The sequence below is a fragment of the Sphaerodactylus townsendi genome, linkage group LG02 (assembly GCF_021028975.2).
Source record: "Sphaerodactylus townsendi isolate TG3544 linkage group LG02, MPM_Stown_v2.3, whole genome shotgun sequence".
In the NCBI taxonomy this organism is placed as follows: domain Eukaryota; kingdom Metazoa; phylum Chordata; class Lepidosauria; order Squamata; family Sphaerodactylidae; genus Sphaerodactylus; species Sphaerodactylus townsendi.
Genome location: NC_059426.1, coordinates 1,843,312 through 1,867,541, shown reverse-complemented (window position 1 = coordinate 1,867,541; position 24,230 = coordinate 1,843,312). Strand labels below are relative to the sequence as shown.

The 24,230-nt window shown below is 47.9% G+C and overlaps 1 protein-coding gene across 1 annotated transcript in view; it reads right to left on the bottom strand.

The window, feature by feature from the left end:
- The window catches only part of ABCA12 (ATP binding cassette subfamily A member 12), a 155,073-nt gene that overhangs the window by 48,866 nt on the left and 81,977 nt on the right, over positions 1-24,230 (bottom strand). Inside the window, exons 23-31 of the mRNA XM_048483539.1 lie at positions 22,795-22,885; positions 19,328-19,510; positions 12,661-12,976; positions 10,890-11,004; positions 5,943-6,272; positions 4,005-4,074; positions 3,771-3,905; positions 2,080-2,235; positions 474-660 (exon numbers count right to left, since the gene is read on the bottom strand). Coding sequence (XP_048339496.1) covers positions 474-660; positions 2,080-2,235; positions 3,771-3,905; positions 4,005-4,074; positions 5,943-6,272; positions 10,890-11,004; positions 12,661-12,976; positions 19,328-19,510; positions 22,795-22,885 — 1,583 coding nt within the window. The remainder of the gene's footprint in view (positions 1-473; positions 661-2,079; positions 2,236-3,770; positions 3,906-4,004; positions 4,075-5,942; positions 6,273-10,889; positions 11,005-12,660; positions 12,977-19,327; positions 19,511-22,794; positions 22,886-24,230) is intronic.

The following is a 24,230-nucleotide window of genomic DNA, read 5'->3' as shown; positions in this document are numbered from 1 at the left end:
GAAGATTAGATACAAACTTAACTTCCACAGTTCACTCCTTTACTGTGAAGTGAAATCTTCAGCATCCGGAGATGTTACTGGAAGCAGCAGCAGAGCTCTGCCTGCCAGAGGTGTAGCTCCAAGGGGAAAGGGGGGGGTGCACGACGCACCGAATGCGCGCCCCTGTGGGGGTGTGGCGAGGGTGTTCTGGGGTGGGGGTGTTCCGGGGCGGGGGCGTTCCAGGGGTGGAGGATGCACCAGTGCACCAGGCGCTCTCCCCCTTGCTACACCTCTGCTGCCTGCGTTTGGAAAGGACAAAGCCCCCCCTGCTGAGATAGGTAAGCAGCACTGCAAATATAGCGCAAGATAACTTGCAGAAGTGGACCCCAAAGACAATCGTCTGATCCTACTCTAAGCCCTTTGAAAGCAGCAGCCCTGGGCTCACTACCATCCTTCTTGCCATTTGGAACCGCTCCTCTTCAAAGGCAACCTACATTGTCGTAGTTTTTCCAGCTCCGTTATGACCGAGCAAGGAAGTAATGTTTCCTTCATAAAAATTCAGGTTGAGGTTCTGAACAGCAGCTTTGGATCCATAGATCTTTGTTATTCCATGCAGAGAAACTCCTACTGTTAATTTGGTTGGCTCCGGTTCAAGGTTAGAAGGCAAAGCACTCTGAACGTCTAAGAAACGACAAGAAGAAGTCAGCTTATTATTTTGGATTTGAGACGGGAAGGCTCACATGGAATACATACGTAGGGCTAGAAAGCGAAGACACAACAGACACTAACTGTGGCCCCTTCCGCACACGCAAAATAATGCGTTTTCAAACCACTTTCACAACTGTTTGCAAGTGGATTTTTCCAATCTGCACAGCTTCAAAGAGCATTGAAAGCAGTTTGAAAGTGGATTATTCTGCATGTGCGGAATGAGCCTGTATGAAATGAGAAGGGAGCTAAAGGTGTGTCAGGGCTGCGTCACTCTCGGCCTGGCATCTCGCAAGTCCTCACCAAGGCCGCAGCTGGCCCAGCCATTATCATCAGGTGGGAAGGTTTTCTTTCACCTGCAAAGTGACTAGTGACTAGTGCTTAACGTTCTCTCCTTATCTGCAGCTTTCCAAAGGGGGAAGCGCCTGTCTCACAACAATGTCCCTGTTCTCACCATCTTTCTCATGCTGATGTTGTGGGAATGCGAGGGAGGTGGGATTATGGGTTGAGCAGTGTTGCAACTTACAGGTATATACTGTGGTTCAGAGAGCAAAGCAGTAGCTTTGGCTTTCTGAATCTTGGGCTGACACAGTTTCAACAAAGCTCTTGAAACCTTCCAGAGTCTCGTTTGTTGACTGGAGTAACAGACCCTTACAATGTGTGAGATTTGGGTTTGCTGTGGTTGTGCATTTGTGTTTTGTTCTCCAGAGCCTTAGGAGTAAAAAACTCAAGTCGAGATGTTCAGGACCATACTTTATCAAGCTCCTGCCGGGGGCATGGCCAATTGGCCATGCTGGCAGGGGCTGATGGGAATTGTAGTTCCTGAACATCTGGAGAGCCGCAGGTTCCCTACCCCTGTTCTAGAGCTAGAGAGGGACAGATGTGACTTTGGCATGTCGCTAAGACAGGAAGCACATGGCAGCAAGTCAGCTCTCAGGATTCAATATGCATGAGACACTCAGATGCTCACTCAATCTGTCAAGAGGCTGGGACAGGAATCCTGGGGTGCTTAACGGGACACTGTTTACCTCCAAGCCATGAAGAGCTTCCACACATGAAGCTTCTACATGCGGGTGCCCTCACATACCATCTGTCCCTGCTATAGTAATATTTCATGTTTTCAAAGCAACATAATATTTATCTAGGAGTCTGGCTCTCTCCCTGCTCCCCATCAGATCTGAATTATCCGGTGGTTTTTACAAGGAAATCAGCTAATTCACATCCTCTAACCTGAAACTTAATCAGCCCCCAAAGTGAGCAGAATAGGAAGGGCACGTTCGGGGTCACAGCTGTATTTCCAATTTCGGTAAATAAATATTATCCCTTTCAGTACAGACCTAACATTTTCAAGCAAGCAAATCTGCGATTCTCTATTCTGGAAAGGAAGATACGTACACATCTTCTCAGGAAACACCGGCTCCTTCCTCAAGAAGAAACTGGTGAAGTGGAGGCCTGTTCCCTTTCCATTCCACAAGGGGATGTAACCGTAGCGCTCTGCCCAATAGGATGGGAGGAGTGGGAAATACCACGGGGCTGCCATGCCGTATTTTCCTGGGCAGAGAAAGAGGAGTGTCTGAATTAGTCCTGTTTTCAAACTTTACAGCAGAGGTTCCCAGCATAGTGCCCATGTGTTGCCGAACTGGGCAGGGCCAGGGGGGGCTTTTGCCCAGCACTGGAGATTTGATTGGCTGAGCAGATTTTTTAGAAACGCTGCTTTGGCAGCAGCTTGCATCACAACACAAGCATCTTCACTGTGGGACTAAAGGTTAAGCCTCGGTGGCCATTTTGTGGCTGACTGTGCCTCCAGCAGTAGCCATTTTGTGACTGCTCCTACCACGCTGCATCAGAATTCCAAAGGCGTGGTCAGGGGTGTTCCTTATATGCTTGGAATCTATATGCTTCTGATGTATGTAACCTTTGCTGTTTCTTGTCCTGACCTGAATTTATGGCTGCTTTGTAACTCGTGGACAACTAGGCATCCCCTGACGTGCTGATGCCATGGGAAAGAGTTATTATCTGACCCCTGGGCCGGCAGCCAGGTGGATTCGCATTGTTATCTGTTGCTGTTAGAATAACCTTGGTGCTGGGTACAACTGGATTCAATGATTAGCAGATGTTCTGCTCTGAGAATATGGGAGCGGGGATGCCAGGGGGATAAATGTGTTCAGCAGAACTGGCTTTGACCTGGTGTTCCAGGCTTGTGTTTCCATAATAAAGGCTACTGATTAATACACCAGAGTCTGATCACTGGGACAAGCTTCAGAGATCTAACAAGCAGGGGGATTCAAAAATGTTGGAGACCTCTGTGCTCTACAGCATCTTGGAGCACTTTGGTCCTGAACCATTTGTAGTTTATTGTAATACTATTTTCAGAAAGCAAGTGGTAGGGCGGACAGAGCACAAGCGCTGCTATAATCCTAACCACGCTTTCCTGGGAACAAACCCTGTCAAATAAAATGAGGCTCCCTTCCAAGTAGACCCAGGCACAGGGGCTCCAACATCACCTTGCTGTTTCTAACACTGAGCGTGTCCGACTGCTCACAAGCACTTGGGAAGATGCTGGCACTTTTAGGCTACTTAGGTGCAGCCACTGTCTTCAAGATCCCTGATTATGTGGAAGCCACCAGGATATCACAATAATTTCCTTGAATGGCACCCCCCCCCCCCCATCTCCACGTGCAGTCCTGGATTTTTAAGGGTGGTGTCCAAGGAAACACAGCAGGAAAGTGGGGAAATGCGGGGGAAGACAATGACAGCAGGCCATTCTCCAGCCCCTGCTGAGTGCAGCCAATAATGCAGACTGGCCGTCACACTGGCAAAAGCAGGCTGAAAGGGAAAGCCACTTCCTGAGCGAGCCATCACACACACACACACACACGCACGCGCGCACGCGCACACACACACACACACACACACGTGTGAGTGCAATGTTTTCCCCCTCCCCCTGGCACGCAGTCTCCCAGCACAGGAGGCCACATCTTTTAGCAGAGAGGCCGGGTTTGGGTCAGCTCCCAAGAGTGACTATAAATCATATATTTCTCACCCATTTTGTTTGTTTTGCGATGAACAAATGTTATTCTACTCACCTGGGAAAACATTCCTGATGTACCATCCCAGAATGAAATAAATAAAAGAATCTATCAGAATCAGCCAGCACATCCAGCCAAAGTTGGTGTTGTCTCCTGTCATGGGTGATTTGTACACATTATGCCACTGCAGACCTACCAAAAGAGCCAGGACAAAGAAAGTGTTAGCTAATGAGGGAGCTTCGGCCAGGCCGAGCCAGCAGCCAGCCTCACTCCTCAGCGCAGCACACGTACCAATGCCTTGTTCTTCATAGCGGGCGATATACTGGCTGGCATAACTGAATGCCGTTGGAGACAAGAGGCTCTGCAAAGCAAGCAAACAAACAGGAGGGGAGAATCAGCCCAGGAAACCCCAAGTGTTCGAGAAAAATACCCAGTAGACAAGTAATATCATTCGGTACAATCAGAAGCGCAAGGGGGGAATGGCACCTGGGGCAACACCCACTCCGGCCATGTCCCCCCACTGCCCTCCGCCCCCTTATTTAGCCAGCGGGAGCCTACCAAGGGCCGCCCCTCGGCCCAATCCCACCAGGCACCCCTCAGCCCCACCCGGCTGCTCCTTTGACCGGCGGAGGCTATGCTGGCTGAAGGAGCAGCCTGGTGGAGTGGGCCTGAGGGGAGGGTTGTGGGGGGGGAGGTTGACTAGTTGCTTGGTACCCAGGGACATGTGACCTCACATGTCCCTGTGAGTGCTCCGCCTCTGAGTACATTTCATCTAAACATCAAAAAGACCACAAAGGAGGAGGAAGAAGTCTTGCATTAGAGAACAGCGGAGCGGTGGACAAGATTAATTATCTCTCCCTCTTTCATCCCGCTGGGAAGCTCACAGCAGAACCCCTTCTCTTTTCAAGACAATCCTGCAAGGTGGGCTCTCCAGTGAAAAAGGAATCCATTAAATTGGCCGCTAGTGAGCTCAGCAGGTGAGGCAGGGACTGAATCCACCACTCCTCACTTGAGGCAAGCTGTGTCACTCTCATGCTGCTTGTACAGTTAGGCATAGAGCAGGCGACCTGGATCAACTTCGGCATCTTCTGAACTCCCTCACAAACTGCACATTCCTCTAACTGATGCTGCAGCCACTGACCAGTAACTTTTGGGCTGCGGCATTAGTGTGATCTTCGGCATGCAAGACTGCTGGGTCGTTGTACTTTTTGAAATGAAGGAAGGCGTTCCAATAAGTGTCTCCCACACAGCTGGGCAGAGCTTCTTGGGCCTAAGAATGTGGGGGGGGGGGATTATTCAAGCCCTGAACATGGAACGAGCAGCTTACCAGGACGGGTCAGGACCATGAGTCTTGCCCAAGGAAGCCGCCCCGTGGGAAGTTCATCTCAATGCTGCGCTAGCCATTCAGGACCAACTCGCAGAAATGGGAGCTCCCAGGCATGCCAAGGGTCCCTAAGGATCTACCTTCCTTGGGATCCTACTGGTCGATCCAGGGGATGAGTAGAACTATTCTAAACTTCCAAAATGTTATGACATCTTGTAGAGTAAGAGACGTCGTCTAAAGTTTCCATGTGAGCTTCACAGAAGGCTGGGCCTATCAGTGGCATACTGCTAATGGGGACACGGGGTATCCCATGTCCCTGGGCACATGCCGTTTCATCACATGGGGGTGCCGGCTGCCCCCCATGTGACGAACGGTGTGTGCTCAAGCTGCCTGTCATTGAGCCCCACCCTCCTCCCAGCTTCCCTTCAGGCCGGCTCTTGCCCTCCCCCAGGGCCTGGGAAGGGCAGAAGCTGGCCTGCAGGGAGGCGGGGGGGAGGGGGCACAGTTGCAAGGGAAAACACCCTGGCCATTCCCAAGGGCACTGAGCTGTGGGCAAGGAAGCCAAGCCAAGGCCACTGGAGTCCCCAGAGGGAGTTGCTTTGATGGTGGGTCCCTGCATGGCAGGGGGTGGGCCAGATGGCTCTGGTAGCCTGCACTCCTGGAGCACCTGCTTGGCACACGGAAGGTCCCAGGTTCCATCTCCAGATGAAAGGACCAGGTGACGGGAAAGATCCTTTTCTGGCTGAGACCCCGGAGAGTACTGCCAGTATGAGCTGGCAAAACTGACCTTGGTGAACCCACTGGTGTGATCAGGCAGCTTCATGACCCTGAGTGCCCCCCTCCCCCAGTCTGGGAAGGACATTGGGGCAGGGGTGTGTGTCTTTCTAACACAAGGAGGAATTTACCAGCATGCTCTTCACAGAGAAGCTGACATGATTCTCAACGACCAGCAGCACAATGAAAGGGAAAAAGGTCAGGATGTAAACGAGGCTCCCAACCAAAGCGGCGATGTTGGTGTTGTTGAAGAAGACGCTGATGAGGTAGCACATGGCGATGATGGAGAAGCTGTAATCGGTGAGGTACAGGAACAAGATCACCACGTTGCTTTGAGGGAGGATGTTGCCCACTTTGAGGATCAGGATGAGGAATGTGACTGTGATGAGGAGAAAAGAGGCACACTCCAGGAACCAGGCGAAGAAATGGCTGCTGGAATTGACACCCATCATCTTCATGTACTGCGCAGGAAAAAAATGCATCCTTAGAAAATTACTCATCTGCCTCCCCTCTCCCAGTCACACCCAATTTCCTTCCTGTTTTGCTCTATCACTGGTTGGCGGTACTGTGTATTTTATACTCTTATAATATTTTGTTGTGCTTGCGGAGATGTGGTGTTTTTACAATAATCTATTCATTTATTTAGTGATTGTTATCATTGACAGATATCTTCAGCATGTTGTATGACGAGGTAGAATAGATTCTGCTTGTTTGTTTGAGTGTGTTTTTATCTTGCTGTCCTCCAAGAAGTCCAGGTAGTATACACCGGCCTCCTCTCCTTTGTTTTATTGCACAGCAATCCTGAGAGGTAGGTTATTTATTATTTATTAATTTATTTATTATTTGAGAGCCAGCGTGATGTAGTAGTTAAGAGTGGTGGACTTTAATCTGGAGAACCGAGTTTGATTCCCTGGTCCTCCACATGAACCCTGCTGGGTGACCTTGGACTAATCATCATTCTCTCAGAACTCTCTCAGCCCCACCTACCTTACAAGGTATCTGTTGTGCTGAGGGGAAGGGGTGGAATTTGTAAACCACTTTGAGACTCCTTACAGGAGAGGAAGGTGGGTTATAAATTCAAACTCTCCCTCCACTCTTTTATTTATTGTATTCATTTTACACACCACATTTCCCTTTATGGCCTCAAGGTGGCTTCCAACTTTAAGTAATAACAAAGGTCAGTAAAACATTTATCTCTTAGACTCAGCGATTAACACCAAGAGGGTTAACAATTAAATTGTACCCCCCAAATCCTCACTCATTCATGTCCAGAAATTAAGGAAGAAAGGAAGGGAGGAACAGGGAACAGGGAAAAGGGAAAAGGGGAGGGAGGGAGGCCTTCTAGATGGATTCCAATGCTGCCTCTACCATAGGCCTGGTGGAACAGCTCTGTTTTACAGGTCCTGCGAAACTGTGTTTAATCTGACAGGGCTCAGGACTCACCTGCCAGAGCCTTCCACCAGGATGGGGCCAGAGCCAAACATACTTTGAGAGAGAATGACTGCCCTAAGATCATGGTAAAATGGAGGCCTGAATTTGGTTCTCTGGAGTCTAACCCAGGAGTCTGCAACCTGCGGCTCTGCAGGTCTGCAACGTGCTGATAACATGTTGTGTTATCAGATCTCGAAACAGAGCAGCCACACTAGGAAGAGGCACGGAGGAAATTCCGCAGATCTCAAAAGGAAAGTCCCAGGGAAGCTTCAACTGCATTTCCAGCCAAACCAGAAAACTGCCTGATTGGGAAGCAAGGGGGCCAGCAGGATTCAGGCACAGATGATGCTGAGACAGCCATCATGATGCAGCCGTTCCTTTTCCTTTGAAAATGAGGTACATGAGGGCCCAATATGGATCAGGACCACAGTTCCAGAGGAGGGGAGTATAAGCCCCCCACCCCACCCCCAGTACCATTCTCCTAGCCCTGAAAGCCGCCATGGAGATGGCACCGGCCTCTCAGGGCACCCATGTTAAAGCAGGTATGTTTTTCCTGGCTCTGCAAACTGGGACACCCTGAGGCAGTTTCAGTCTGGAAAGGGTGCTCAAGAGGTAGGCTTAAACTTCTCAGCACACCATCTGTTTGAACCCCAAGTTTGCCGCCGGCACACATTTCACAGTATTACTTATTCATCTGTTATTTACAGTAGTCATATTTTGTCTTCCTGACCTCATAAGGGCTGACGTTGTATCATATAATCTCCTGACAGTAAGGGCTGTTGGACAAGGGAATCTGCTGCCTCGGAAGGTGGTGGAGTCTCCTTCTGTGGAGGTTTTTAAGCAGAGGAGTGCTTTGGATTGTGTCTTCCTGCAGGAAAGGGAGTTGGACTTGATGGCCTCCAACTCTATAATGCTATGATCATTTAAAATTTGATGGCTGTGTTGGTTTCCAAATATGTGTGATGGGTCAACTGTGTCAGAATGGTTCCCTTCCATCAATCGGAAAAGGAGAATCGAGCCATTAATGCTAGCCATCACGCTGGCGCCAGCCCGTCTCCCCGCTCCCCTCTGGTCAGTTGGCCGCAGACCTGGCTGTACTACCATCCTCCCAGGTGTGAAGTGGTTCCTGTCTTTTGTGTCCTCCCCTTTGTACTATGCTGAAGCCGCAGTGCCTTGGGCCTAGTGGGGGGTCGAGGGCATCAGGGATTTAAGATCTAGCCTGCAGTTTGTCCCGCAGAATCGTCTATGCTTGGTTATGCTTTGGTTGCTGAATAAAGTCTACAGTTGGAAAACTGCAGTTTCTTTATTTTGGGACTGAAGTCTCACAAACTGACTGTGAAGGCAGATGCTGAATATTCAGATAGTTTCAGAGGCCAGCCATGTTGGCCTGCAGGAGAGCGGGCAGACTTGAGTCCAGTAGAAGACAAGATTTACAGGATCTGAGCTTGCGAGAGTCAGAGGGAGAACTGATTCTAGAAAGTTTATACGCTGAAAGACGTGTTGGTCTCTAAAGTGCTCTGCTTTATCCCCATAACAACATACCTCACAGGACTGTTGTGAGGATTAATATTATGAACATTATTGTGGCAGATTGGAACTGAAAAATGAATATGATTGAGTGGTATCTGGAAACATTTGTTATTGGTTATTGTTACTGGTCACCAGAGATTATTGAGAAAACTCAGCAACCAAGGAATAAGAGAGGAAGTCCTCCTATAGATTCAAAACTGGTTGAGGAACAGGAAGCAAAGGATGGGTGTAAATGGGAAGTTCTCACAATGGAGAGATGTGGGGAGTGGTGTCCCCCAAGGATCCGTTTTGGGACTAGTGCTCTTTAACCTATTCATAAATGACCTGGAAGTAGGGGTGGGTAGCGTGGTGGCCAAGTTTGCAGATGATACCAAATTATGTAGGGTGGTGAGAATTGCAAAGGATTGTGAAGAGCTCCAAGCAGACCTTGATAAATTAGGTGAGTGGCCTAAGAAATCACAAATGCAGTTCAATGTAGCAAAATGCAAAGTGATGCACATAGGGGCAAAAAATCCAAACTTCACATACACGCTACAGGGGTCAGTGCTATCAGTCACAGACCAGGAAAGGGACTTGGGTGTCTTAGTTGATAGTTCCATGGGAATGTCAACTCAATGCATGGCAGCTGTGAAAAAGGCAAACTCTATGCTGGGGATAATTAGGAAAGGAATTGAGAATAAAACTGCAAAGATTGTCATGCCCTTATATAAAGCAGTGGTGCGACCGCACTTGGGAGTACTGTGTTCAGTTCTGGTCGCCACATCTCAAAAAGGATATTGAGAGATGCAGAGAAGGGCAACGAGGATGATTGGGGGACTGGAGCACCTTCATTATGATGAGAGGTTGCAGTGTTTGGGACTCTTTAGTTTGGAGGGGGGATATGATTGAAGTCTGAAAAATTATGCATGGGGTAGAACATTTCGAGAGAAATTTTTCTCTTTCTCACAATACTAGAACCAGGCAGCATACATTGAAAATTCTGGGGGGAAGAATTAGGACTAATAAAAGGAAACATTTCTTCACGCAACGTGTGATTGGTGTTTGGAATATGCTGCCACAAGAGGCGGAGATGGCCACTAACCTGAATAGCTTTAAAAGGGGCTTGGACAGATTTATGGAGGAGAAGTCAATCTATGGCTCCCAATCTTGATCCTCCTTGATCTGAGGTTGCAAATGCCTTAGCAGACCGGTGCTCAGGAGCAGCAGCCGCAGAAGGCCCTTGCTTTCACATCCTGCCTGTGAGCTCCCAAAGGCACCTGGTGGGCCACTGTGAGTAGCAGAGTGCTGGACTAGATGGACTCTGGTCTGATCCAGCAGGCTCTTTTCTTATGTTCTTAAGGTACTACTGAGCTCCAATCTAGCTGCTGCATATTCAGAAGGAGATGAATTCAGAAGGACTAACAAATGACAAAACTGGAGCTAAACAAGTGGCTCTGCACTCTTGGGGTGGGGTGTGTAGGGAAACCTGGACACCGAGAGGAGCCCTGCCTGGTGAGCACACTCCCGGCCGGGAGCCCCCTCTCAACTCGACATGCCAAGCTCAGGGGTCGTTCACGTGCCACTCTCTCCTCCTGGCTAATGTGCATTCAAACAGAAACTGCTAGTACATGCCTTCGCTGACCACGGTGGTGCAACCCTTGCCTGTAATCCCCCACTGGTCCCATTGTCTTTTACCCTGATAAGCTCATAATAAAAGGTGAAGGGAGAAGGTGCTCCAAAAAGGGACGCTGGACGCCTCTCCCCTGCCAGACCTGCAGCCTGTGTCTGTCGTCCTTCAGGGGTGGGGTGGAGGGCTGCTCCTCTGGAACATCAACTCCCCCCTTTGAGAACGGAGGACAAGGCTCCATGGCCCCTAAATGCCTCCTGGCTCCCAGGAGCTTCTCCGTCTGGAGGGCCTGATCCAGTGGCCCGTCCCCACTGGTTTGCTTGTCAGAGCATTCTGGAGAGGAGCGCAAAATGTGCCGCCATGAAGAAGCCCAGACGGAGCCCCTGCTGTCAGGCGAAGCCACGGACACACTCCCAGGGAGCCAGGATCTACCCCCAGGCAACCCAGCTCTGCAATGCAAATCATCTGATATTGCTGCAGGGCACAGGGAAGACTTCACATATCAAATTACCTCATAGAGCCTCAGGTCTTTCTCTTGAACAAGCTTCTTCACAAAAGCTGCAATGAAAAGCACCCAAGCAGCCATCAGAGTAAACGGCAGAGAGTACGTCACGCTGGTTAGGAACCTGCGAGAAGCAAAGCCACCGTGCAGTTACATGAAAGGTCAGGCAGGGATAATTAGACGGGTTGTCAAAACAAAGATGGAACGATGAGTTTTCTCTGAATTGGTGAATCTAATTTAAAACACTTGAACAGTTTTAGAAATCGGTAAATGTTGTTTAAAAAGTCATGCAGGTTTTCTAGTCGCCCTGCTGACCTCCACACACACACACACACCCTGCCTGCCTGCCTGCGCACGCACTCACACAGAGCCATGTCCTCAGCTTAGTTTAATGCAGAACTCCATTCACCATCGCTCTACTAAGCCAAGTCTGTGCACGTATGTGTGCGTGTGCTAAGTGCCATCAAGTCACAGCTGAATTACGGCAACTCCAGTGGGTTTCCAAGGCAAGAGATAAACATCAGTGGTTTGTTACTACCTTCCTCTGCATAGCGACCCTGGGATTCCTGGGTGGTCTCCCATCCAAGGACAAACCAGGGCTGACCCTGCTTAGTTTCTGAGATCTGATGAGGCTGGGCTAGCCTTGGCCATCCAGGCCAGGGCATTGAGAGGCTAAACTGATGGGGAAATGCAGCACCCCAAGCTCTTCGCAGAGGTGAGTAACTCAAACAAAGCGCTTCCATACACTTCTGTGGAGTTTAGCCAGCAATCCTACGACTGTTTCCTTGAACCTGTGCTGTCAGTTACACGAAACGAGATCGAGGTGGCTGCTTCTGAGACCAGGGCAAGCGGAGGATGCCCTGTTCCCCTTTGGCAAAGGAGTCGCTGTTCCCTATGCTCTGTACCAGGCAGTGTTCCTGGGTGGCTGGGGTCATGGGCAGAACAGAGGTGCCACGCTGGGGCCACACTTTGCTTGGCTGCTTCCACATGTCAGTGGGTCCCTGTGTCTGGAGGTCCTCGGTCCTTTCCCTCTTTTTCCAAGCACTGCTCTTCCCTGCTGAGAGCGCCAGGCACACCGGCCGTGCCAGTACTGGGGGGTTAGGAATCTGCTGCCGCCAGCCTGCAAGCATCAATAACATGCCCATGGAAATAAGCTGGATGGTAACGGGAACTGGAGTTAATGCAAGCGGAGCCACTGGTGATGTTTCTGGGCTACTCAGAAGGAACGGCTGTGTCTCAATAGGGACGACGGTCGGCAGCAGTCAAAGTCATATTAGACGAACAACAGAAATCATGAATGCCAACTGTGACTGAATGGCTCATTAACACGAGGAATGGGGACAAAGTAACAAACAGACTTTATAAGAACAGGCAAGCAGTTCTGGCGGCATTCATCTTGGATTGGTCATAAACGTCTAACTTTGAAACAAGAAACAACATCTTTGCTCATTTTTTAAGTATTTTGGCAAAATGGATTCATAAAAGCATAAAATGTGTGGTTATAGTTTTGCACAGCAAGATATATAACTTCACTCTGTTTTTGTAAACTGTAAAAAGAATCACCTCTGCAGTAAGAAAATGAGGCATTGCTGAGATACAAGCCTTTTTTGTTAACCCTTAGCCAAGAATGACATCATCTGGATGTCCTAAAGTCCATTGTTCTTTGCTCATTTATCTAGTCTGGATTAGAGGACTCTCTAACACCTGGGGAAGTGGTAAGTCTCTTTTCCCCTCCCAAATGTAACTCCTTTTGCTGACCGTAACCGTGTTGGGCACTTACATGTCTTTACTGTAGCAAGGGTAGGGGGTCGCCTGAACTTGCACCGCGATGTCTTCCGCCCGCTTCCCCGTCTGTAATTCAATGATGGCTCTTTCAAGACTGTCCTGGATGTAGACAAAGGCCCGGCTGTAGATCTGGCTTTGCGAGGCGGAGTTATGTGGGCCCACCGTCCAGATTTTTTCTCGGATCCTTTTTGTTGTTTGGGCAATCTTACTGCTCATCCGAATGGTATAATTGACCAAGGGTGGAAGGGAAATACGTCCAGAGATTGTTCCATTCTGCTTCCCGTTGTCTGAGGGCAACTTGAAGATGATACCTTTTAAAAGAGAAACAAGATAAAACATTTTGCCTTTCACAGTTTTATACTTGGACATAGCGTGGGGAGGGGGTGGTTTGGGCCTTCACAGCTGCACCTATAAATAGGGTTGGATGCATTTTTTTTCTGCTGATAAGAAAGTCCCGGCTTCTCCCTGCCTTTGCTCTCCAGATACCATATAGAACTGTCTTAAAACCCAAATCTGATTCCTTTCCATCTTAGCACCGAGACCAATTATTCTCTGCCAATCACATGAATCACTAAAAGGGGAGTTTTTGAGCATCTTTGCAAGAAAAACTGAAAACCAGCAAAGAAGGGTCTGCGATCAAACATAAGCTACCTTGATCCCCTTGCAGTTACTGGAAAACAAAGGCCGATGCCCAGCCACATATCATTAATCAGGATCTCTCACTAATTACTTGAAGTCAGTGTAGCACAGCGAATTGTAATTTTTGAGGGACAGCCACGGCACTCTCAAAACTGAACAGGAATCCATTAGCATCCTGAAGACTAAAAACATTTAGTCCAGCATCAGTTTCCACAAGTCAGAGCTCACTTTTTGAAACTGGGTCCGTCTCAAGGATTGGGTCCCCAGATCACTCAAGCCTTCCAAAGCGTCCCAGTTAGACATTACCAGCGTTGACTGAATGATTTTCCCTCACATGAACTGATGCAGGACAGTAGAGGCCTACTTCTGACAATCCCAGCTCCGTGAAGCAACAGAGTCTGATGTATTGCTGAAGGCTTTCACGGCCAGAACCAAGTGGCTGTTTTGGGGTTTCTGGGCTGTGTGGCAGCCGTGGTCTGGTCGTTTTTGCTCCTAATGTTTCGCCGTATCTATGGCTGGCATCTTCAGAGGCAGGTCAAAATGTGTTTCTCTCTGTGGCACAGTGTGGAATGACTGGGTACACGTTTTGTTACTCCACACTGTGCCACGGAGGGAAACACATATTACTGCGACGTGCTTCTGATGATGCCAGTCGTAGGTGCTGGCAAAACGTTAGGAGCTGAAACTATCAGACCCCGGCTGCCACACAGTCCGGGAAATTAACTTAGCCTGACTTTCCTTCTCTAACCCATGATTTCATCTCCTATCATTAGCAAGAAATGTTCCTGGGTTGTTCTCCCCTAACTCAGATCTGGGAAGGAAGAATATTTTCTTTTCTATTCAAGATGGAGGCAGAATGTACTCCAACATATACTCAATTTCTGCGGGGTTCACCTCCAAGCACAGCTACATCCCAACCCCGCTCCTGGCACATGCAATGTGTCCCCCTGAATTTCTTCCACTCGTAAGTCTATCCCTGGAGGACCTGATATGGTTCTCAACCTAGGGGTCGAACGACCCTTTCTCAGGGGTCGCCTAAGACTCTCTGCATCAGTGTTCTCCATCTGTAAAATGGATAAATGTTAGGGTTGGGGGTCACCACAACATGAGGAACTGTATTAAAGGGTCGCGGCATTAGGAAGGTTGAGAACCACTGTGCTATGGTCTTAGACTGAGATACCCACTCCCCCCATCAGCTCCAATCTGCACCAGTTTCTGCATGGAGTCTGTACTGAAAAACAAAAGGGTTTTAGAACCTAGGTCTGATTAGTAGACTGTAGATATTTTGATCGGCCAGAACAGACTTGCAGATAGCTGATGTGTGCATGGGCTTGTGTTAATTTGCATATTTGGCAAACTCATATTTGGCAAGAGCTCATGGAGACTGCTTTTGAAATGGTCACTGTAATATTAAAAGATGGTGTCAAGCAGGACTAGGTTAGCTTGAAAAACAAGAGGGGATTGATTGAGAAACACTGAAGGTAGCCTTCTCTGAAATGCAAAGCTTGTTTTATATGCTTTGAATTTGAAAAGGACTGAACAGAAAGAGCAAACTTGCCAGCTGGAAAAGCTGACCTGTCTTCCTTTCAGTGCCCGGAAAGATCAGAGCAGCCCTTCTTAGAGCAGCAGCAGCCGCCACTGGGAAGAAGAAAGAGCAGCATTTGCAGTGGCTGCACTTTTCAACAACTGTGCGGACGCGCCCTAGTCCACAGCTGCCCCACCTTGTCTTGCCAGAAGAAAAGGGGAACTCGCTTCCAAGGCAAGCATCAGACTGCAAGACTCCTTTGCTGGAAGAGTTCCTGCTGTGGCAAGAAGGATTCTTAGGGTCTCTGCTCCAGACTTGGCCCCAAGAAGAACACTCAGGGCTGTCTGTACCTTCCACAAAGGACTGAGAAGAGGAGTCTGCTATAAGACAACGGTTATCAAACCAGCGGTGATCTTCTTGGGAATGTTTTCACAGATGTTTTCTGTTGTATTTTAATAAACTGGATTTGAATTTTGAGTTTATTTGAATCACCTTAGACTTTGAACCCGGCCTTTGTGGTCTTGAGGGGGTTCCATGAAGCTTTTGCTGAGGCATTTGAGGCCTCTGCCAGAGAATGTGACTCTCTCATGGGGACATTCTCCCAGGGGGGAAGAAATCAAAACAAAAGGAAGTCGGAATCTATCTGGCACTTTTAAAGAGAGAGAGGAAATAAATACTAAAAATGCAACAGGTAACCAAATGGGGGAAATGCAAACATTCTTACGCTATTTGTTCATATTTATTTATTTAAAATATTTATAGATTTAAATATTTATGTCTTTAAATACATTATGTAAAATTATATTTAAAATGTGTGTGTGTGTGTGTTGCCAAGTCACAGGTAAATAAATTATTATTATAGGTATCTTGGGACCCAAGGCAGGTAGCAACAATGTAAAAACAATATACAACAATTAAATAAAAGAAACCTATCAAAAGCAAAACCAAAATCACCTTCTGCCCCACCTGTCAGGGGAGTCCCTCTGCCCCAAGGCCAGGCTGCCCCCAAAGCACTCTGGGACTGCTCTGTTTTGCAGCCTCACCAGGAAGCTGGCAGAGAAACTGCCCCCCACCCCCACCCCCACCCCCTCTTCAGGCAGGCTGTTCCAGAGGCACAGGAGAGTCCACGGGAAAGGGGGGACCCTGGACTGGGAGTGGCTTGGCCCAGGGTGCCCGGAAAGGATGGCAGACCCCGCTGCAATGGATGAGGCTAAAGCACAGGAACATGCAGAGAGAGAGGCGGCCCTTCCAGCACCTGCCTGATGCCTCCAGAATGTATTGGCTGGACCAGGGTTGGGGAGAACCTCGTTTGAATCCCCGCTCTGCCATAAAAGCTGGCTGGGGACCTGAGGCCAATCACACACACTCAGTCTAGCCTACCTCACAGGGTTGCAGCAGTGAAGATAAAATGGAGGACAGGAGAATGATGATGTAGGAGCTTGTGGTCCCCACCAGAGAGAAAGATGGAGTATACATGAAGCAAATAAATGTAGCAAATGAATAAATATACCCAGGAAGTGTTCTAAAGCTTAAAAGAATTACAGCCTTTAATTCTCAAGACATTTCCAGGATGGTCTTAGCCAACTGATGTCTCCAGCTTGGAGAAGAAGCTAGAAGGACAGCCATGCTGCCTGACTCCCAAAAGATCTCCAACAGGGGCTTATTTTAATAAAATAGTGCCTGGACTAGTTTAACAAACTGGTGACCCAACAGCTACGCCCCGCTCCAAACTCCCCACCCTGGAGGTTCAAGGCAGGGTGCAGTTGAGGTTGGCGTGTAGGGCTTGCCCCCACCCCCGATCTCCACGTGGAGATGGAAAGTAGGTCCGGCCAGGCTCACCCATGTGGTGGTCAGGAGGGGAAAGAGCCAGTTTGAGCCTGGCTGAGGCCGGGCTTGGATCGAGCTATAAGTGGCGTAGTGGTTAAGAGCAGGTGCATTCTAATCTGGAGGAGCCGGGTTTGATTCCCCGCTCTGCCGCTTGAGCTGTGGAGGCTTATTTGGGGAATTAGCCTGTGCACTCCCACCATGCCAGCTGGGTGACCTTGGGCTAGTCACAGCTTTTCGGAGCCTCTTTCAGCCCCACCCACCTGACAGGGTGTTTGTTTTGAGGGGGGAAGGGCAAGGAGATTGTAAGCCCCTTTGAGTCTCCTGCAGGAGAGAAAAGGGGGATATAAATCTAAACTCTTCTTCTCTTCTTCTAAGTTGCAGGCTGGAAGCCTACAGCATAAAGCTCAATCCAAGCCCAGCCTCAGCCAAGCTTACACTGAGCCAGCTGCTGCCAAGCCTCTCACTTTATACTGTTGGGTCAAGCTTCAAACTGCAGACTCACCCGCCCTGGGGGAGGGGGAGGGGGCCTGTCATCTGGCTGTGGCCAGCCCAACCTGGGAAGAAGGGGAGGGAGGGGAAGGGGAAATAATAAAGGAAAAAATAATAAATGTACCATCACACAATAATTAAAGCCGCAGAGCACACACATATTCTTGCAACCCTGCCATTTAAAGTTGAACCCAGGCCACCTGAAGTCAGCATCGAATGGGTTATCCCAGGGTGTTTGGGTATGGGGTGAGCTGAGCTGGCCTGGCCTGGCTCCCAGCTCCTTGTGGAACTTGGGGGCAGAGCCTGCCCTACTGGTCATGTTCAACTGTGCTCCTTCCCTGAACTCAGTGGGAAGTTTGGAGAAGGAGTGCAGTTGCAGGGAGGGGTGCAATGCGCCTCCACGTGACCATCAGGAGTGGTTCCTGGGGCTCAAGACCCACCTAGTTATGCCACCAATCTCCAAACACACACACGCAACCCTCCCAATCCAGTTCTATCAGCCTCCAATGGTGACATGTCTGTGCTAACCAGCAATCCAATTTCAGGTTGAATGAAATCTTACATTTTATGTTGCCTAACAGGTGCATCTTTTAACACTGAACTGGCAAGAGGAGCTAAGAGCATCAGACCTGGGAAGTTCCTCACTCATACATCCATGGACGGGGGAGGAAGAAAGAAAAGATTCTTTATTGGGTTAGCTTGATCAGCCTAAGATGGCGGCCAGTGGCCAGGTTTGCATCTGCTAGGAGGAATAGAAGAATCTGAAAAGAGGTAAAAGAGGTAAAAGTAATGCAGGCCTCTCCACATTCCTGCTTCCTGCACTTGGAGAGACATCGGAACACACGCAATTCCTTTTGCTCTACTGCCCTCTGTGGTTAAATACATGAGTTTTCTACCATGAAAGAAATAAAATATTGGATAGCGCTGCTGAATGGTTGCTATCCATTAAATTTGGCCTCCAAGCTTATCAAAGCTGTTGTCAGCCCGGATCCTCTGCCTGCCCTAGTTGCATTTTTGTTTGCTTGTTTTGCGTCTATTTGCTTGTTTTGCGTCTATTTGGTTCGGCCTAACAAGAATGCTTTAAATGCAGGGGATTCAGTTTTTGATGCTTGAGATTTCTGCCTTCCGCATGACACCTACCTTTAAAAAAAATCTGCATGCAGTTGAACCAATACATCAGCAGGGCATTAACCAACCCTCTCACATTATTGGCAGAGAGGTGAGTAGCACCCAGGCTATTTGGTTCCTGCCGAGTTAGAGGATCTTCCACTGATCCTGGGCCATCCACAGAGTTCCAAGTCCTTCTCCTGTGTCAGCTGTTTCTTTGGAAAAGGGAATTTTTCTACGAAACCTTCTTGGTTCTACTGTCCTGCACGTTTTCTGTGACATACTCAACATCTTTGTCCCAAAGTTACCAGCCAACAGGCACCCTGCTGGCCCCCCACATTTTTTGCATGGCCAAGATCCAACTTTCCTAGGAGTGGGGGGAAGGGAAAGGAACCCACAACCCTGACCAACCCGCAGCAGCAACCAAATAGGGAATGCTGGGAGGAAACAAGGGTGTTGGCCACTGAATGAGTAGAGAGTGGACATACCGCTCTGAGGGAGGGGAAAACTGGGAAGGAGAGGGAAAAGAAACCGAGACAAGAATGGCGCACTCGTTCAGGTCCGTAGTCCAGGCAAATTAGAGGAAAAGGTCAGAGTTTGCTCCCATTGGGACAATTTGTCCATTAGTTCATTGGAAGCGCAGAGGCTTTGGGACAGTTTTGAAAATGAAAATCAACCTTGGATAATGTCGCAAATCTGTTGTGTAATTTAAAAAAGGGAAGGTGGGCTTGCTTTGAGGAGAAGCCCTGTGCACCAATGGCTTAAATTTAATTCTACCATATTTAGGCTTAAGTTGTGTTGTCTTTAAAATTTATCATTGCTCAACCCTAAGATGCCACTGGACTCCAGCTTCATTTTGCTGCTAGAGGGGAACACAGCTCCTCTCTTGGGGAGCCCTAAGCAGAGTTTCACGCTTTTTAGTTTGTGGACTTCCGAGGATTTAGAAAGGGAGTAACTGCATACCGTGCAGTTTTAATTAGTTACAATAAAAATTATTTAAGTGCCAGATTTTGTTTTTGACAGAAAATTATTTCATTTCAGCAAATGGAATTTTAATCCAGATGACGTTACTCACTTGCAAAAAGCTCATTCTTCAAAAAGAGTTGCTTTGCCACCGTCTCCAGTTCATCTACCGACCTCCTCGGTGGTTTGATGCGATCAAACAGCACGCAGGAGGAGATGTTGACTGTTAGTCTTGATAAAATGTCAAGTTGATCTACGATGTCAGCGTTATTTTGCAGTTCCAAACGTATACCATCTGGGGGCAAAGAAAGTCCTAACCAATGAGTCATTATTGTGTTATCCTTCGGTAACCCTCCTCTAGAAGTCACAAGAAATTAACAGGACTTCGTTCTGGGGCAGAACCGGAAGGCAATAGGAAGCCTCAGCAACACAGTTCTAAACAGAGATCACTACAAATTTCTCAACTCTGGAATCTCAACTTGAAAAGTCCTGCTTTACGGCCAAGCAAGGCATGACAGGGTCTGACCCGTAGCCATTTCAAAGAGATTTAAAAATGGTGTGAGGGCCTGATCCTGATTGGGGTGGAGGTTGCAGGGAGGCAGTCATGCCCCCTGGCACCATTTAGGCCCGATACGCCACTGGGTTCAAGTGATCTATGAAGTGCATTCTGTTGTTTCTGCCATTGTGAAAATTTTTGTGGCTGACATGTGGGAACTCTCATGACATCACAACGCCAGTGAGTGAGTAAACCTTCCTGAGACCAGCTCCCTTAGTTCAGTGTTCATGTATGAATTCCAGGGCTGCTTTACTCATGATGCTCATCCACACAGGCATTCAAGATTTATGGAGGAAAAAGATCTCTCATTATGCACAGGCATCACTTTTCTCTTTCCTGGCAAGTACACGCCCAGTGCCAGTTGCTCTCTCCAGCACATGCACATGCACACACACACGCGCACCGAATGGCCAGGGTGCCCTCTGGAGGCATTTCATGAGAGCCCAGCCATCCTCATTGCCCAGTTGGGACTGCAGGATTCCAGGCTCTCCAGTTTGCATAATCAACCTCCACAGTACCTGTTTGGGAGGGATCCCCAAGACCCCCGGTTCTCCCACACAGCCTCAAAAGAAGTACAAAGCATTTTGTGGACAAAAAGGGCTATGGCCATGGGCGTAACTTGAGAAGGAAAGCCTTCCTCTCCTTGGCCTTCCCCAATGGCACAGAGACAGCCCCTGCATCCTGGGAGACCGGGGGTGGTGGTGGTGGTGGCAGTGGCAAAGTTTTTGCTCTCTTCACCTGCAAAGCAACATGGAGTTTCAAAGGGAAGCCAGATCAGCAGATGACATACAGAGTTGCCAGAAGCTAAGATTACTTTCTTGGAAGCAAACACCACTGAATAAAAGGGGACTAGTGACTCCTGAGCAAAACTGCTCAGGTTTGTTCCACAACTCTCTTCTTAATCATCAGTGACCATACCTCCAGTCATCTTTATTGTCATTATTTCTGTCAGCACAAGTGAAAATAAAATTTCTCTGCATTTGCTTGTAAAAACACCACGAAGATGTTGTTGATGCTAAAGAAGAAATTGTGTAATATGCATAGAAAGCCTCAGGTGCCAGCAGGGGCATAATGCCCATTGGGTGCCCCCTTGTGGGTTGCCCAGGGTGCCCCCTTGTGGTGGGCGCCAAAAATGCAGGGCTCGTTAGTGGGGTTTTTTGTATTTTAGTGGGTTTTCCGTTCTTGGCCTGCAGAGGGCGCAATTTGTTGGCTAGCAGCACCAAAATTTCAGATATGTTTCAGGAGACTCTCCTGATGCTCTCACTCAGGTTTGGTGAGGTTTGGTTTAGGGAGTCCAAAGTTATGGACTCCCAAATGGGGTGCCCCATCCCCTATTGTTTCCAATGGGAGCTAATAGAAGATGAGGGCTACACCTTTGAGGGTCCATAACTTTGAACCCCCCTGAATCCAAACCCCCACTAGTAAGTACCTGGGTGGTGTAATTTTCGATTAGTAGAGTCTCCTAAAGATACCCTGAAAGTTTGGTGCTGCTAGCTTAACAATTGCACCCCTGACAGCAGGCACCCCCCAAATTTCCCCAGATTTCCCTTTGAAATCCCCCCCTTTGGCATGGATTTAAAGGGAGAATCTGAGGTCCCCAGTTTAAACATTGAAAGTGATGCTGTTTCAGGGTGGGGGAGAATCAACCCCAAAATAGCATCACTTTCAATGTTGTTTAAACTAGGAACCCCAGATTCTCCCTTTAAGGTGGATTAAAAAAGGAGAATCTGGGCTCTCTAGTTTAAACACTCATTGTAAAATGATGCTGTTTGGGGGTGGATTCCCGGCATCACTGAGTTTAAACCTAGGGAGCCCAGATTCTCCTTTTAAATCCACCTTAAAGTGAGAATCTGGATTCCCAGTTTAAACACAATATGATGAAAGTGATGCTGTTTCCCAATTGGGGGGACTGGATACAACCACCATAAAATCTTTTCTATAGCAAGCAGTAATCTAACATTTTGCGGAAGACATTCTTTGAAAATGTTTTTAAAAAAATTTATTTCTGCTGTGTGGCATGGCCCATTGCTGTGTTCAGATTTGTGAATTGGGGCATGTTCTATAATGTGATGGTGACTTTGAAACAACCTGGTGTAAAAATCATTGCTTGGTCACGGTGGGGGAGGGCGGCTTCCCATGGGGGGGCGCCAAACTCCAGTTTGCCTAGATACGCCACTGGACTAATAGCCTACAAGGAACTACCGAAGTGCGAAGTACATTGCCCACCTTGCGCGTCTTACCTGGAGACAACATCAAACTCAGGTTTTGCCCAGGGCTCCATTTTGCCTAGTTACACCACTGGGTGCCAGTATTTCAAAAGGGGAAATTTGGTTCATCCCTAGAAGAGCTCCCAAGGTCTAGTCTGATTCCTATGCCAGGAAAGCCTTTGTAGGATTGCACTCTTAGTAATCACATGGCTGATTCACCAGATTTCTTGGGTCCACATCCTGAAATTGGAATAAACTCGATGTGTGACTCATGTACAGATTGCACAATTTGAGGGAAGACCAAGATGTGGGATGTTTTGGTTCATGTTTTGGCCACAAACTAGGATTTGGCTTGGTGAAGAATTTTTTCTTTCAAATTGATTTTTAGGAAGTATTTATATCCTGCATTATCTCAAAGGTGCACGAGCTGCAAGAACTTAAAAACTTCAGAATCATCCAGCAACAAGTGAAAAACAGCACACAATTAAAACACTAAAGTGCAGCCAAATCTGCCTGAACTGTGTGCCTTTCCATCAAATGCCCCTGGAATAAAATTGTCTTATTTATTTACTTTCTTCTTGGATACCCTACTTTTCTTCTCAGAGAGCACCCAAGGCGGCTTATACAATTCTCTTCTCTGTTTTATTCTCACAATTTGCCTCTCTCTTTTCCAGCAAATTGTTGAATGTTTTCACCACATTTACAAGAATCATCTCAGAGCTGGTCTTCTCAGGTCTTCTGGACGTCTCCTCGTAGATGGGTTCATTCTCACACACACCAATAGTTTTATCAATGGGAACACATACGAGAACTTACCCAGCCGATTAATCTGGTTTAGAAGGTCGATGGCATCCAGCCTTACCATGAGTTTGATGAACACTTGCACAAAGGGATTCTGCAAGGTATTCTACCAAGTAGCAAGAGAAATTTGTTTCAGCAATGAAAAGCAGGTGCATTTAGCCATATTTCAAAACTAGAGTCAGGATGAGAAAGAAAGTGTCCTGAAAAGAAAGCTTTGCAGTCGGGAGGGGACTGGGGGTCTTGTCGTCTGCAGAGTCTCAATAAGAAAGGCAGACAATAAATTAAACAGATTAAAAAAGAAATAAAAGTCTGGCACTCCAGGCCACCCGTAGGGACCTTACGATCTAAAACAGGGAGTTGAGATTATTTCATTTACTTCATTTCTCAGTAGCTGTTGAAATGTTGGTGGAATGTCTCATTTGCCAACACAGGGTTGGGAAATTAATGAGGATTAATACATAAATCCTGGTCCGCTGAGCTCCGGGGTACAAAATTTGGTTTTCAATCAAGGAGGACAAGAAATCTTGAACCAAATAAATTCGATGCCCCTTTCTCTATTGGGCCGCCGTTTGCTTGGAATGAGGTGCTAATAGGCATGGGCTAATCTGCTCATTAGGCACCTGCTGGCTGTTGCGCTTCAAAGAATTGAGGAGTGTGGGTTCTTTTGTTCTAGTGAACGCCATGCCATCTCCTTCCTGTGAAAATGGAGGGGTGCTGTTCCCTCTGTGGGAACTAGACCGAGAGGTGGTGTTATGTGATGTGGGTCATGGAGAGGGGGTATAATGGAAGCTAACCTTCAGTTCTGTCAATGGAAGTATAAATGCCTTATCCTGATGCTGTTTTCAATAAAGGAAATTGTTTGAACACATAACAGCATATGTTTGAACGGTGTAACAGTTAGGCTGAATCCCCACTGAGAATTAAAGATGGATACAACCAGGATTCAAGAGAAATAGAACCTTTTCATCAAGCCTTCCCACTGCAGCATGTTTCTAGTGAAGACATCTATGTCTATCACGGATTCAAACAATGTGACAATCCCCAAGCACATGCAATCAGCTCTGCGGGTCTGTTCTGAACCATCCTGCTCAATTTCGTTACCGCATAGTTTCAGCATTTTAATTTTTTCCCCCGCGTGGCCGTGTTGGCACAGAACACAGTTTCGCAACCTCCAGCTCCCTCGTTCCCTCGTGCCCACGGTTGACCATTGGCCTCAGCCAGGGCAAAACAAAAAAAAAGGCAGCATGTGCATTGAGCACAGCCCGCCGCGCTCTGATTGGCTGGAAGGCCTCTGCATCACTCTCTACAGCGAGAAATTTGAATCCACATTAGACCCCCGAACCTCCCCACTGATCTAGATTGGACACATGTTTTTTAAAAAGATGCACTTCCATGCACGTTCTTAAAAAACACGTGATAAGAGGGAGAGGGGGCGCCATGAATCCGTGTTC